Consider the following 16,700-nt stretch of genomic DNA (forward strand, 5'->3'; position numbering starts at 1 on the left):
GGAAGTTAAAACAAACGCATCAGACTGAGCCACTGCGGTAACATGCGACACTGCCGCAGGCGTCTTGTTATCGTTTTTAGGCTCATGCTGCTGTGTCGGCTGAGCTTATACTTCCTGCGACTTTGGTGCAGCTCGACTAGTATTGTGTGTATACGGACGACGCCGCCGGGAACGATGTTTCCGGCGACGAATACGCGCAGCCGCTTCTTTGTGGGTCGCATTGTCCTTCACCATCTTTTTCAGGATGAGTCTTTTGTTTTTCATCTTAGGGCTGTTCTTAGCTGTGGCTTCATGGGCACCCCAGCAGTTGACGCACTTTATAGTCTCCGTCGTGCAGGTGTCATGCTGGTGCATCCTGCCGCATCGACGGCAGGATACCTCATTTTTCCAAACAGCACTCACATGGCCTATCTTGTTGCACCTGTGGCACTGAACAGGCATTTGAACATACAGGAGGACTGGATGGCTCACATAGCCCATTTTGGCGTGGGATGGGAGAGCGTCAGTTTCAAAAACTTACTTGACACACTTGGAGTGGCCAAAACGATGAATGCCAACTATCCGGGCCGTAGATTTAATCAGCGTCTGGAGGTCCTTATCACCTATCTCCGGGTCAACATCAGTGATAACTCCAGTGGTAGTCCGCTTCACGTGAGCAACGTAGGAGCGGACCGCCATGCCACCGAGGGCACAAGTTTCTTTTAGCTAGTGTACCGATGTCTGAGATTTAACATCTATTGTCAGGACATTCTTCATGCATTAATTCTGACTTCACAGACTTGTCCAGGAACCAGCCGGTCAAAAAACTGTGTTAGCCGCTGTCTGTTAATAGTGGTCAGATTAGCCGTCTGCTTTGTAGGAACGAAGACCACTGAGAAACCTCCTGGCTTGTTAATAGTACTCGTAGGCAACTCACCTTCTGTTGATGTCCAGCGCAACTTCCTTTTCAGGCGGCGCGACTCAACAAGCGCGAAGCTGCTGCCGTCAGATTCCATCTCTGTCATCGTGGATTCAACAGACGCGTCTCGAAGCTCCACATCAGCGACGTTTGCGGCACTGGAGTTGCCAGCTGGTAGAGCCGCAGTCCTTTCGACGGCGACGACGGGAGGACGCAGGGGATGTGGGCCCGCCATCCTGAAGGATGACGAGGATACGGTTCGCGCACAAAAGCAAAAAAACTGCAGTAAAGTGGAAGAGCTGCGAAAAAGAGACGTTCTTCTTATTCCCCTTCTCGAATGGCCTTCAGTAATTTAATCTAAAACATTATGAATGCAAATGTGTTGTGATATTTTTGTTCCTGCGTTGACCGGGATTCAACTGATCTTTTGTATACTTTGCGTATTATAGCTAACGTCGGCATGTTGGTATTGCATGGAAAAACTGAACAGATAATGTGCTCCTGTCTCGTCGTTTTTCTCCTTGTGTCGTCGTCCTGTATGAGCTGTTAAATTTTGACGTATTATAACGTCCAGCTTGTTCTCACTTTTGTTCCAGTGCAGACAAGGGGCTGTGTAAACGATACTAATCACAATAAAACCCTGCAATAACTTTGCGCTTTCTTTTTCTTTAAGTCCATGCTTGTGGTTTGATACCCTACTAATCATTCTCGCCACTTGCCCAGTTGTTGCTTGCATCCGCCTTATCAGTTCCGCGTTGTTGCCCTTTGCGTTTATTAACAGACCTAAGATTTTCGCAAGTGGCACTTCTTGAATTTGCGCTCCCCCCTTAAGTACCACAACAGTGTCAGAGTCTCCTTTCTTTCTAATTATTAGTCCCTTACAAAAATTTCTTTAGGTAGTCTATGGACTTCTGTCCATAGAGTCTATAGACTCTCCTTAGACAAACCATACACAACTGTCTATAGGCAATACAAATCCTATAGACAGTCTATAGACAATATATAGAGTTATGGTTGTACACTTTTAGTAGACTTTGCTCTATAGACAGTATATAGACTATGAATAGACAAAGAGGAATATCTATAGGAAGGAATTAGAGGCTGTAAGAAGCCTATAGACTGTCTATAGACGTTTTTTTAAGGGGTAACTCATTGGATGCGCATTGGAGTCCACAGCCATCAGCGTGTTCCACGGTATCTGCCGCACATTGTAGCCTTTCCTTAGTGCTCCCAATTTACCCTCGGGATGTCTAAATCGTAATGACGTCAGCTTACAGCGCGCGCTTGACACCCTGTATGCTGTCCAGTCGAATCGCTAGTCCTAACAGGGCAATGTTGAAGAGCAAAGGGGACGGAACTGCCCCTTGTGGCGCACCCGTACTTCCCAGTCACGTGAACTCCGGCTTTATTTCTCTGACACTCAGCCTAACCTTTTGGTTCTAGACAAATTCTTTTATATAAGTTTACTTCCTTACACCACAATTGGAGTCCTGCAATTTTTTCAGCATGGGATCATGTTTGATATTATCAATGCACATTTGAGGTCAAATTCTAGAACTGCCCTCATCTAATAATCTCTAGGCCTGTCGTTGATTTCTTCGTTCAGTTGTGAAAGTACATTTTGAGTCGAAAGGTTTGGTCTGAACCCGAACATCGTGTTTGGGAAGAGGCCGCTTTTATCTAAGTGTCTCTAAATTACTTTATATATAACTTTTTTATGAACTTGCCGGTGCACGACGTTATCGATATTGGCCTCAAGTTATCGATTTCGATCAATTTAGCGGTTTTCTGAAAAAACAGAACTTCTGCCGTCCATTCTTTAGGAATTTTTCCTTCCGACCGGCAATTGTGAAAGAAATCCTTGATAGCCTGCAACGACTTGTTGTCCAAGTTAACTAGCATTTTCTGGTAACCCGATATCCGCAAGGGCATATAACCCTCCTCATGTCCACGAGTGCGGCACGCAGCTCCCAGGTTGTGATCTCCTTATTCATTTCCTCATTCTGTGTGCCCGCGTATTCTTCCATGTCTAGACCGGCAACCTCCGATTGTGTGTATCTCTTGTTAAGTTCTGCCATGGGCTTCCTTGCGCTCCACCGGAAGTTGTGTGCGGCCTTCAACAGCTTTGCGCTTTGTTTTTCTTTTTCCTAGGGCTCTTCATGCGTCAAGATTTTCCGCACTATCGTTCTCCTCTTCTTTGATACGCGAAAACTCGTTTTTAAGAGGACCTAGCGTCATCGTCATCCGACTACTGCAAGAAACAGATAAAAACGTAGAGTTTTATGCACGTTAGCCTTTGCTGCGGCAAGGTGAGACCTTCATATTCAGGAAAAAGCAGCATGCCTGTTTTCTTCGAATACGTTGAAACTACAAGGTTCTCCAAAATGCTCACTTTTCATTTCTTGTGTTCAGCTTGCTTTTTCCTTTGATATAACAGCAGACATTACACGCTAACAACTGAAAAAACTCAGAACGAAAGCGTGTAAAACACGGCTTTCTGCACTGAAATACACAGCAGACACCGGACTTTTTGGACATGCCATCCAACTTCCGGTGGCTGCAACAGCGCCCGCTTCAAAAAGCGGCAATGCAATATCCACCCACGTAGTGAATATCAGTGGTTGTATCCGACTATAGTCGTTTTGACGATGCCGCGCCGCGCAGGTGCGAGATATCTCACGTGACCGGAGAGCGGCGCGGATGCGCGCGTCATCTCGCTTGTCCGACCCACGGCGGCGCCGGCGCGTCCCGTCGCCTCCTGTCCTCGTCCTCTACACGTCCATTCTCGCTGGGTGTCGGCAGCAGCGGTTCTCACTCCCAGTTTTCCTCTAAGTGTGAAACAGCTTGTATGTGGAAAGCATGTTGCTGAGTGTCCGGTTGGTTCGCTCTGTCAAACAATTCGTTTGTGGATGGCAGAGGGTAGAATGTCTGAAATGGAATGTGAACAAACGAAGGAGCTTTTCGACGGCAGCGGCTGTGAACCGGAGGCCTCGGTCGCTGATCAAAGCTCGTGGGGGCCCAAGGCGCAGAATAAGATTTCTCAGCAGATAGTCGGTGACCTGATATGTAGAAGCTGAAGGGAGAGCAGGGCCCGTATTCCGAGTTTTTCATCAGTGCAACTGTCGTAATCAGCCGCGCCGACCACACCTAATTGGTCTAAACGACGGGAGAGGATGTGGCGGCTCGTATGTAGCGAAAACTGTCGAAAAAACCACACGGTGACGCCACGCACATAGCGCGCGCTTCATATCCGATGCCCAAGGACCCCAATGTGCAGTGCCTTCTTTAGTACATTGCCTGCGGCGTCGCGCCCGTTCCCACAGTACTGCGATTGCCCGTCTGTTCCACTGATTGACCTTGTGGGGGTGGCGCCAGCCTAGTACCAAACCTTCCAAGCTATCTTTCCTTGGCACTAGTATTTGTAAAAATTTCATAGGACAGAGCTTTCAGCATTTTTTAGAATACTTTTGCTGATAGGAAACGCGAAAATTTCTGCAAGGCATGTCTGCTCGAGTATAAATATCTTTGTGCGGGCTAGTTGGTGAAACATCATTAAACAGCGAAGCGGGAAGCAGCAAGCACGAGAGACAGGAGAACACACAGGACAAGCGGTGAACTACCGTCTCAATTTTTATTGTAAACAGGCTACATTGTATAAAATCGAACACATCACGTGCCTAGTGACATGAACACCCATCAATGTGCAACCAGTGCCGACGCAACACTCAATTTTATCACTGGAGGCCTAAAACCGGCTACCATCATAAGGGCGTGCCACCAAACGCGAACGGGAGGAGCGAAGTGCATAAGTACAGAAGGTGTCTTTAGTTCATCGCAAACGCAGAGTTGACACGTCGTAGCAGAAGCAGAATCAACTCATCGAATGAAAAACAGAGTCAACGGATCCTAGCAAAAGAAAAGTCAAAACGTCGTCATAGCAAAAGCAGAGTGAAATGAAAACAAAATTAAGTACTGTCAATAACAAAAACCAGTGTCAGAGAGGTAAAATGAATTATAAGATACCATAAAAACAGGGCGTCATGCGAAAGCAAAAGATGCCGCCATCGAGAAAGATTTCTTTACTAAATAAGGAGATTAATGGCGTACTGACGCACCATTGAGAGCCTCAGTTATAAACTATCACTTCCCTCTGACAGTTTTCCTTTAGCGCGTGTGCTTATCTATGACTCTTGCAACTACGGTTTCCACTGGAAAGCGCATTCTAACCCGCAAGAAATATCGCAGTCACTATTTTTTTCATTACTTGCAGTGGTCCGCAAGAAGGCCGCCCGCATTACTGTTGGCACAGAGACTGTGCTCCCTTATTCTCTCGTTAACACATCGGCCGGTCTGCCCCACGTAGGAGCTTGCACATATGACGTGACGTTTTAACTGTGTGACTTGACTCTGCTTTTGCTACGACGTGTTTACTGTGCTTTAGCTACGGTGTGTTGACTCCCCTTTTGCTAAGATGTAAAGATGCGCTCTGTATTTATGCACTTCGCACCTCCCTTTCGCGTTTGGTGGCACGCCCTTGAGATGTTTGCCGTTATCAGGCCCCCAGCGAAAAAGTTTAGTGTTGCGTCGGCACTGGATGCACATTCATGGTTGCTCATGTCACTGGGCACGTGATGTATTGGATTGTGTTCAATGTAGCCTTTTTTCTACAAAAATTCAGTTGGTAGTTCAGCGCTTGTCTTATGTGTCCTTGTTTTCCGCGCTGCTGCTTTTCATGCTGTTCGAGGATCGTTCGAGGATCGAGCAAATAGAGAGTAAGCTAGCTCGCGTTGTCGGCATACTCAGAAGGTTAAAGTGCATGATACCTACTAGGACAAAACTTGTTATTTACCATGCCCTCTTTGACTCTCATGTTAAATATTGTCATTTGGTTTGGGGTACAACGACGCAAACTAATATTCAAAAGGTTTTGACATTACAAAAAAATGCAGTCAGAGCAATTGCGGGGGCCACATACTTAGCACATACGAGTGCTCTATTTGCAAAATACCGCATTATGGATACAAGGGTTATTCATCAGTACCGTGTAATTCAGCAGTACAAATCTCAGGTACATAGTGACACCACATTTTTTTCTGACCTTGCGAATCTACGGGAAAATACCGCTGTTCACAACACAAGACACTACGAATATTGGTATGTACCTTGTCCACGCACAAATTACGGTTTTCAAACACTCAGGTATGTGTTGCCATCTTTCCTTAATAGAAATGCTTTCACTAATCAATCCATTCTTTCCGTTTCATATAACGCTGTCAGAAATATGTTCTTACAAAACAATGAATCATATCCAACTGTAAAATAAACTAAGTATCCATGTGCTGTGATTAAACTATCATTTGCGTGTGCGTAACAGTACCGAGACTATTCTGGTGATCTGTTATGAAGATATTGTACATATTTGTTATTTCATGCATTCTTTTGTTATTGTTTTACTGCTGCTTGTCATCGCCGGGCCAAGCCGCTACGGGAGATGGGAGCTTTGTCAAGCCGCGTGCGCGGCTTTTTTTCCTTTCTCCTCAGCCATTGTACATGACTGAAATAAATGCAAATGCAAAAAAAAAAAGACGCGGGGTGGTACTACGCTATTACTCAATTTGGGGGAGAAAAAAACAGCAGGACAGGGGACCACGCCGTAATCTTTTGTTAAACCACTCCCTTCTGAAATGCGTCCGGCCTTGAGGGTATCAAAAATGAAAATAAAATAAAAATGATTTATGGTTTGGTGTATGGGGGTTTAACGTCCCAAAGCGACTCAGGCTTTGAGAAACGCCGTAGTGAAGGGCTCCGGAAATTTCGACCACCTGGGGTTCTTTAACGTGCACTGACATCGCACAGTACACGGGCCTCTAGAATTTCGCCTCCATTGAAATTCGACCGCCGCGGCCGGGATCGAACCCGTGTCTTTTGGGCCAGCAGCCGAGCGCCGTAACCACTCTGCCACCGCACGGCTGACATGAGAAATCAAGAAGAAATGGGCGGGGCATATCTAATAACCGATGGCCGTTAAGGGCTCCTGAGAAGGTTGAGTGAGGTTTGCTATACTGCGCTTGCATTATATAGAGCATAGTCTACCGAGCGTTCATGCCGCGTACGAGGCCTCAAAAGCTTGCCGATCGTTTACAAAATATTTTCAAAACTTCGTGCTTCTATTTCTCGGTGCGACCAGCGGTGCCGGGCGAAACGCGTCATGCAGCGCCCGTTTCATCAGCAGCGGAGGGCTGCCCACGGCCGCAATGGAGAGGCGGAGAGTCCGGCCATGGGCTACCATTGTTTCGCCGTGCCGACTCTTTCTCACGCCACGCAGCTACCATGACCGCGGCCGGAAGCTCTGCCCACCGGTGAACTCCCACGCTTGCCGGCAGACGGCGGAAGAGCGCAGACATTTCAGTGTGCGAAAGTTGCCCGAGAAAGGCGCGAAAAAGCGGAAATTCAAAATTGTTCAACAGATAACTAAGATTCCATAAAGCGCATTAAAAACATTCTTGAGGATATTTGAGAAGCGCCGTCCTTGAACATACTAGGTATAACGCAGTGTTATTGAAAGCCCCTTTCAAAGCCCGTTTAAGCGCAACGGACCGCGTTCCAAGAGGCAAGCGCACTAGGGGGCGGCGAAAAGTTGTGTGGGCGGATGAGATTAGGATATCTGCGAGGATAAGGTGGACGCAGCTGACGCAGATCAGGCTCATTGGAGAGAAATGCGAATGGCCAGTGGGCGTAGGCAACCTGATGATGACGTATCGCTTGTTGTGAGGTGCTTATTGAAATATATTCTAACAGCATCTCTGATAGCACCAGATACATCTGCCTATCATTTAAACCTAGCCGCCGCGGTGGCTGAGTGCATATGGCGCTCGACTGCTGGCCAGAATGACGCGGGTTCGATCCCTGCCGCGGCGGTCGAATTTCGATGGAGGCGAAATTCTAGAGGCCCGTGTACTATGCGAAGTCAGTGCACGTAAAAGAACCCTAGGTGGTCGAAATTTCCGGAGTCCTTCACTACGGCGTCCCTCATAGCCTGAGTCTCTTTGGGACGTTAAACCCCCATAAACCAATCCAAACCAAACCTAGCACGATAATAAAACCCATAGGCATACTTCCTTATCCCGATCACATATGGGATATGGAAGCAAGCCTTGGAATTTTACTCCAAACAAATCCTACGCCTCTACTAGTACAGCGCATGCCAATTTAGGAGTCGTTGTTTTCTTTCACTTCCAGGCCTTGCACCGCTGCAATGGGTACATGCGGGAGCCTGGCTTACACTCAAAGGCGTTCGCAAAAGCGGGCAGGTTCATCAGGGGCACGTTAACGCGCCATGGAGCGGGCGTAATGTGGAACTTCCGCTGCTGCTGCCACAGTTCTTCGTCCCTGAAGTCACAGTGGGCGGTGGCAAAGTTGTAAAAAAACATCTGGTCCAGCGTCAGCGCATCTCCGTGAGCCCGCGCACCGCTGTATACAGAAGCGTTCCCGCTGTCGTAGCTCGTCGTCGCATCTCTGTAGAGCCGGAAGAGCAGGTATGCGACAGCGTTATCCACAAAGTTCATCTCCAGGGAGCGCATCCTTCTGCCTTTGGCCAGGGGCGCTTGGTGCTGAGATTCGATGCACGTGCTGATGTTTTCGTACGCCTCCAGCGTCCCGATGCTCCACCAGAGGCGGGACCGAAACTCAGCATCCACCGAAGAGCCACTCCTAGCGAGCGCTTCCACGAGACCTCGCATCATGCCTGCCGCCACCACACTATACAAGACAGGTTCGACGACGTTGCTGAGCTGACTGACAAATGCAACCGTCGCGTGGGGAACAATCAGATTTCCAGTGTGCTGAAGCTCGTAGCCGGGCCGGAAAGCCGTCAAGGTGTAGCGGTTATCATAGGCTCGGGATGTCGCGCTTCCCCAGGCATCCCAGTACGCCGCCGAAGCCACGGAATAGAGGAAGAAGGCGACGCGTGGGAGCGGATGTTGAAGCCACGGGTGGTCTGCGTTCTTTCCGCGGTTCCCTGAGGGTGGTAGCGTCGTATTCGGCGGCACGGAATTGCGCCGGTAGTGTTCGTACTCCACCAGGTTGCATTGGGCTCCAAACTCGAAGCGCAAGGCGCGCAGTTTCCGCAGCGCTGTGCCCTTGTCCAAAGGGTCTACCCAGGAGCGACCGGATTCTATCAACCCGCCGATCACGTGCCTTGAAACGTTGAAAATCAGGCCCAGTTGTATGTCCATATGGCTTCGCGGCGTCATAGCAAACTCCTTGCCCAACGTGAGCTTGGAAGCGATACCTGTGCCATATTTGAACAGCTTTTCCATCAGCGACAGACAAGCAACCTGTCGCTCGCCGAGATCTGGGACATCATAATCATGGGTAAATTGGAGCAAGTATTCGGCGTCTTGTCCTAACACCGGCGCAAGCTCGACGATGGCCTTGTAGGCCATGTAGTTAGCGATAGTGGTGTCCCAGGTACCAGTGAGCACGGAGGCCATGTTTCGAAAGAATACGGGGTCGCTCATGATGACTTTTGTGTCGTTTCCGATGCTGCCATTCGCGCTGGCAATGAGCGAGTTGAAATAGACAGGCCAGTCCCAGTTGTCGGAGAGGAAGAGGTCGTCAAGCGACGCATGCTTTTCTCGGGGAGGCATCATGAGCTCTTCGTCCGAGGACAGCATGAAGCTCTCAAGTCTCTTCTCAAGCTGCATTATCTTCCTTGCCGCCGAGCGGGTGTTTTCCAGTGTGCAGAGACTCATCGTCTTGGCGACAAAATCGGCGTACGTCGAATCGTCCGAGTCCACGAAGCTTGTGAGAAAGCGCCGGTACAGCGTTTCCGGAGCCGCCAGTACGATGTCAAAGCCGCCCGCCTCACTCGGTTCGCTTCGTCGCAGCACTCTGACCTTGAAAAGCGGATGGAGGGTCAGGTGTCTATCTCCGGCGGCAATCACAGGGATAAGGTGGCCTCGGGCGATTTCCTTTAGGGGTAAAGTACCGTTGAGACCGATCACCTCGAAGATTCCTCCGAGCTCTGCTGAGATGTTCACCCTCGGGCCCGTGGCGTTCCGGCAGGCGTAGTAGACCCACATCATCCGCGACAGGAAGTTATCCTCGGTGAGCTCTCCCTTCAGCTGTACGAAATAGCGGAAGAAGCGCTCCATGTCCACCATGAGCTGCGTGGTGCTGTGCTCTGTGAACGGCCGGGTCGACGCGGTGCCCTTATTGAACCAATGAACAGCGTTGCAGGCGTGCGCGTAGAAATCGTCGCACGGGTCCCTGGTCGCGTCGACGGCGCGGAGGATGTAGTCCTTGTTCCACTGGCAGAGCTGCGACCAGCACCCGTCGTCGGCCAAGTTGGGCCTGGCGAGCTGCACGTGCCTGTACAGACCACGCTGGTCCTGTGTGGCAGGGGCAGCGCGCATCCTGGCCGCGTAGACAACGCCAGTGACTCCGAGCAGGATGGTGCACCCGGCGGTAGACAACAACACCACAGCGAAGGCGGGCACAGTGGCCCCGTTGCTTGGTCCGCAGTGTAAAGAGCTGGTCGGCCGAGGCAAGCGCCGTCCCTCACACCGTTCTTCTAGGCTTCGCATGGCAGAATATCGTTGGTATCAAGGCTATATCCTCGAGGGCGAACAGCAGCTAAGAAGGCTCTCGCTAGGTTGGACCCACAGAACATGCTCTACTGCACGAGCAAGTGTTCTTCTTAGCCCAATTGCCATCTTCTTCATCGTTGTGTTCTCGGCTGCAACGAATAATTGAGACTGGTATATTCGAGCTCTTCAGGTCGCATAGCTAAAAGGTTGGAAGGCTTCAAGAAATACATTAGTGCTTATTTTGTGCAATAGCAGCAAAACCTTACAACCTCAAATGTACTCCATGGCGACTTTATCTCCTCCGCAGAGAGAAATGTAAATGGCAAGGAAAAGGCGCCACTCCCTTTACAAAGCACCGCGCAATAGTTGGGAAAACAACACAAATACACCCAGAAACGTATCAGGCGTTTTATTTTCACATTTTTCTCCAACTGTTCTCAGCCTTCACAGCTGCACATATTCAATTTTGCAGCAACACGAAAAAAAGAACAAGACATCGCGGCAAGCACGCGTCTCCACGAACTTCTACCGTCGTCTACCGCTGTCTGCCAACGTCTCATGTACCCACGTAGAGCTCGTGCACGTAAGTCTCGGCAGTGTAAAGTAACCATGGCGGGATCAATCCCACAAACCTTTGTGCGGCTTGCGAAGAAGTTGAAACGTTGGAGCATTTCCTACTCTCTTGCCGGAGGTTTGCACATCAGAGGAGAACACACCTAAAAATTTCCTTTACAAAGTTAGCACTCGCTTTGTCGGGCCCGCTTTTCCTTCCCTTCGGTGCAAGCGCCAGAGGTTTTCTATTGTATCAAGTTTTTGATTACCTCCACAATTACATAACAGCTACCAGCAGATTCTCTTGCTAACTGTATCCAAAATTACCGCATTTAGAATATATTGAAGAAATTTTCATGTGTTCAGTTCTCTGATATTCTCTCTGGTTATTTTGTTTTTCTTTCCTCTTTAAATATTCTGATATATCACCCAAGGCACAACTATTACCTTGGCACCAGTTTGCTTTCTTCTTTGGCCTCTCCTCACTGAACCCCGGCCAATCCACCGTCGTGGGTATGTAACATCTTCTACGACCACACTGAGAGCTGTTGATATTGCAACTCCAGGGTGCGGACCCTTTACCATTGCTAATATACGCTTTCCGGCTGGTGTCCGCAGGACGGATTGTTTACAGGGGCTCTAAAACATCTTCTGAGGAGGGTACATAAATTCTCTCGTCCTGAACACCTGAGTCAAATAATACACTTCTACACGCCGCAGAGAACCCACGATCATGCGCGAACGTTGGCGAGTCTTTCACGAAGACGTTTTCATGCTCGCGGCCTCCTCTTTCGCATGCTAATGTGTAATCCTGATGAAAGATGGCTATGCGTTACATTCTTTCAGGCGTCACGCAGCTACCATGGCCGCAACCAGTGAGCCGCTTCAGCGGGTGAGGGGCTCCCAGGCAGAATTCCCGCGCGCATCGGCTGAGGGGCGCCGGAGGAGGAACGCGCGAAGAGGCTAAAATTAAAATTTTGATTTCTGATAACTCAGGTTCTACAAAACCCACTTAAAAAAATTCTTGCTGGAGGACATTCATGAAGCGGCGTCTTTACCATTCCAGGTATACAGCATCTTTATGTGGAGCCCCTTTCAGACCACCTTTAAACAATCTATTGCGCTCCAACAACACAATGGTTATTGCCGGCGATTTCAATTCTCATGACGCAGTTTGGGTTTTCTACACGGATGTATGTGGGCAGCTCCTTTACACCTGAATGCCAGCAAGTGACGTGAGCAGCTGCAACAGTTCATGAGTTACATGCGTGCCGGTTCTCGGTCAGCCATTTATTTAACGTTGGCAGCTGATGGGATGTAGGTCTCTTCATGGTCGGCAGCGTATTGGGGTACGTCCAGCGATCACTTTCCAATAACGCTCAATACAGTGCCTTGTCCCCTTATGGCGACTACTTTATCACTGAATTCGTGAATCACGTACTCTTCTCTTGCGGCGTACGTCTATGTACTTCAAGGCAACGTGAGGTTTCTATGACCCTCTTACGCTGCAAGATTCCACCTCTCAAACTATATTTCTTGTGTTCTTAATTCACGACGTCGAACCTTAGTTGCGTCAAGCAGTGACGTTGAATCCTTTGATAAGTACACCAACTCCTGCTGGTAGTTTGTGCCCCAGAGAATTAAGCGTTTGAAAGTGCTCCTCGCTCCATTAGGGCTGTTGTTTAACAATCGCGTCTTGCTCACCTTCGGTATAACCGTCAAATGGCACGCCCTATTGCCGGTGTGTGAGCTGCTTCACAGTTACATTATGGAGGCCAGAAGATATTTGTGTTAACCTGTTTTTATTGCTTTCCTTTCAAAATTTGTTTTTCTTTTTTTCTTCGCTCCCATTCTTGTCACCTCAGAATCTTTTAAATTTCGTTATGCCCCTTCGCTGATTCCTCATTCTTTATTTATAAACCATTCGAGCTAAGTCTAGAAGAATTTTTCTTCCGCTTGTATTTGCGCCAAACTCTGGACAATCAACGCCCTGTGGGTATGTGCCACTAGTGGCTGCGTTTGGGCGAGTTGGTTTTCCACGCTGAACGTAAAAGTGCAAAAAAGACAAGGACCCACAAAAAGACAGACAGCACGAGCGAATGGGTATGTGCCATTCCTTCAGAGGCCTTAGAAAGAACACAATCACCCTCTCGCTGTTTTAGCTCATGCTCAATCGTTCTTATTTCTGCAAGACATGAACCTGCAAAAGTTGTGCGGCGCGATAAAAGTGGCGAATCTTGACCGCTTCCTTGTATTTTTTCTGCCAAAGTGCATAATCCTGGCAGTCCGTTTCGAGCCAACGTTTCAGAACAAGGAACTTTGCAGAACCACGAGTCCTTGTATGTGCTAAATAATCTTCACAAGTTAACCTGCAGGGATTGTTTTAGCGTTCCTAATTCAGATGCAGTTGTTGGCTTTCTCAGAGGGCGCAGTCCCGGCAAAGAATATGCCTTCAGCATCGACATCGAAGACATGCGTTATTCTTTACCCCATGACCGGCTTTTTTCTTCGTCACATCATGTGTAATTGATAAAAATTAACGAATGAGTCCGGTGTTTCTGCCGCAATTGTAGGTTGGGGTGTAGGTTGCAAATGCAAGTTTTGCATTTGCATAAGGCCGCCTCTTGCACCTATCCTGAGCAATATATTTTTGAGCGGAGTTGATTGCGTACTTAGCCAGAGGTTCGAAAGTGTGCACAACGGCATCTTCCGACTCGTTGACAATTTTTTGGTCTTACTTGACAGAGTTAGATTCAGAGATCCTCATTCTTAGCATTCTGAAAGCCTTCTGAGAGTGCAGCTAAGGGCTTATTTCCAGCCCAGAGATACCGAAAGCGAATGAGTTGCAGTTTCTAGATATTAAGCTACATGTTCATCCTCCACATACGTGCTGGCAACATTTTCCCAGACCGAAAAAAGAAACGACCTTTAACTATAGCTTTGAGCATTTCAAACTTGTGAAGAATGGCATTGCTCTTTCATATGTGCAGTCTGGCCTACCAAAATATTCCATGCATATTCTGCGGGACGGCTTTAATACACAAGTACCCAGATTGTGAGAAGCAGGTCACCAAATTCATTCACAATCATGTTTGCTAGCGCTTGTTTCGACACGAAGACAAAGTAATACACATGCGCAGGACAGACACTCAGACACGCAAACAAACGCTAGAAAATGTAACTGTGAATGGTTTCCAACTAGCCCAAATTTCTTCTTAGTATGTACCAATTTTATGTCCTAGTCCTGTCTTGTGCTAAGTTACTTAAATGGGCAACCATTCACCTGCCATGAATGAAAACTCAAAGAAATATGCTGTTATCTCATATATACACTGGTTTTACAATGAGTTAAAGCACGTGGAAAAAAAATGTGATGATACAAAAGCCCATTCCGCCTCCTAAGAATAGGAAGATTATGCCCCCTTGTACAAAGAAACACAGAACAATTTGATCGCGATCCCCGGCTTGGAAGATTAAACACAGAGTCAAGTTCATGGGATGGAAATCTGCCGCCGTGTACAAGATTCTCTTCCTGTGCGAACTTATATACATAGGCTAAACCGCGCGTTGTCTGAATATTCGACATAGCATAAAAAACACAGCTGATCTGAAGTGGCTGAGCACGGACGCGAGTGCAGAAATTACCGCCCTATCTTTGAGAAAGCCCAAGCCGTGTTTATTCACTCGCAACAAAATACCAGAGAGGTGAAAATCGTTTAACATCGCCTCAAATGGTAATTTTATCAACACGCCATCGCACTATCAAAAAATAAATAGGATATCTCCAGAGGTTTTGATTTTGTTTTCTCTTTGAAGTTGAACTGATTACTAATACTCTTTGTTCTCGTCTCGTTGTTGTATCGTACTTAAGCAACCGCGGGCTTTCCAATAAACCAGCTTTGGTTTGGTTTGGTTTGGTTTATTGGGGTTTAACGTCCCAAAGCGACTCAGGCTATGACAAACGCCGTAGTGAAGGGCTCCGGAAATTTCGACCACCTGGGGTTCTTTTACGTGCACTGACATCGCACAGCACACGGGCCTCTATAATTTCGCCTCCATAATAATTCGACCGCCGCGGCCGGGATCGAACCCGCGTCTTAAACCAGCTTTGAAAACAGCGCATGTCCTTTGTCCTCTTTTTCTCAGTGCTTATAAAGCTTGCGCCTACAACTTTCATCATGTACTCATGAAAATGGCGTCCTCATGTGTCCTCATGCAAATTAATGATTGGGTGCGTGAAGTTTCTCTGGAAGAGCAATCTGGATCACACAAGTCCCACTGGTAGCATCACATGCCACCCCAGCATTCCCTTACAAACATTTATTTAGAGAGCCATAGAATGTCTGTAGACTTTGTCCATGAAGTCTATAAGCTTTCTATAGACAAATCATATAGACACAGGTCTATGAATACTCTATACACGATCAATAGATTTACAGCCGCGCACTTCCTCTCGATTCCTGTGTATAGACAGTCTATAGACAGAAGTCTATTAGTCCAGTAGGCATATGTATATAGACTCTCTACAGGCACTTTACAACCATTGAAAAAGGTCACTACACGGTTTTCACAAATGTCATGAAATGTCAACAAAAACTGAAATTCAGTTTATGTCAAGTATGGGAATATGGTATACGTGCATCACATTATACAATTAAAAGTTGAAAGGAAAGGTCCAGCTAATTTCTTCGGAAGCCTTTTTACAGCCTGTTGTCGGCAATCAATCATCCGGGCATGGTGACAAAAAGAAAAATAGCGCAAAAAAAATATTATAAGGCCAACTGAAAAACGCTCTAAAGAACGGAGGCAGTCTAAAAGCAGTGAAGTGTAAACAAGGCACTGATAAAAGCCAGGTGTATGTCTCAAGAGACAAGGCGGACAATGTCATTAGCAATATGGGTACATTGTTTCCTATGCCCATTGTACAGGCTATCAGGCAGTGGTTACAGGTTGTCAGCGGGGGGCCGGGCTTCACTGCTGAAGTTCTCAACGACTTAAAGGCCGAACATGGGCAAGAGTCCACACGGAAGTGCCTGTGCTTTATTGTACCTAATGGTATGAGCATAAAAAAGGCTTGTGAGCTGGATGCTTCCATCGGCCTTCTCATTGGTTATGTAGACCTTGGCCACTCTCTGGAACATGAAAATGGCAATGATGCGCCGTTAGCGACTGAAGGACTTGTGTTCCTGGTGGTTGGCATAACAGCACCGTGGAAGATGCCATTTATTTGGCTACTGCCTCAATCCTGGTCTCTCTGGTGAAGTGCTCAAGAACTTGCTCCTCGACACCGTACACTGCATAACAGTGTGTGGGCTGACAGTAGTGGCTGTTTTGTGCGACTGTCTTAGCGCAAATGTGTCGATGGCAAAGCTGCTTGGTTGCCAGGTCCACCAGCAATCATACAGTGACCTGAAGACCTTTTTCCCCACCCAGAAAATGAGGAGCGAAAAATCTTTTTGCTGTTTTATGCCTGCCTTGGCGGAAAACTGCTCAGGAATCTGCTTGATGACAAAGGTGCTCTTTTCAGCAGTAGCTATGGGGTAAGGATTATTACATTTTAATGTAGAGAAAACTTGAAAGTGTAATCAGTTGTCAACAAAAAGAAAATTGGAGGGCACTTAGGCTCCGCATTTAATAGTATGACTCGACAGCTTTAACGA

The 16,700-nt window shown here is 47.6% G+C and overlaps 1 protein-coding gene across 1 annotated transcript; it reads right to left on the reverse strand.

Moving 5' to 3' along the window:
• Positions 1–8,127: 8,127 nt before the first annotated feature.
• Positions 8,128–10,485, reverse strand: LOC144120332 (neprilysin-2-like). Its single transcript, XM_077652707.1, has one exon. The coding sequence runs from the start codon at positions 10,483–10,485 to the stop codon at positions 8,128–8,130; it is 2,358 nt and encodes a 785-aa protein (XP_077508833.1).
• Positions 10,486–16,700: the final 6,215 nt, after the last annotated feature.

Source organism: Amblyomma americanum, chromosome 2 (assembly GCF_052857255.1).
Source record: "Amblyomma americanum isolate KBUSLIRL-KWMA chromosome 2, ASM5285725v1, whole genome shotgun sequence".
Classification (NCBI taxonomy): Eukaryota; Metazoa; Arthropoda; class Arachnida; order Ixodida; family Ixodidae; genus Amblyomma; species Amblyomma americanum.

What these genes read in the sequence shown, in the direction of transcription:
- LOC144120332 (XM_077652707.1), bottom strand. Translation starts at nt 10,485, where the DNA reads ATGCGAAGCCTAGAAGAACGGTGTGAGGGACGGCGCTTGCCTCGGCCG.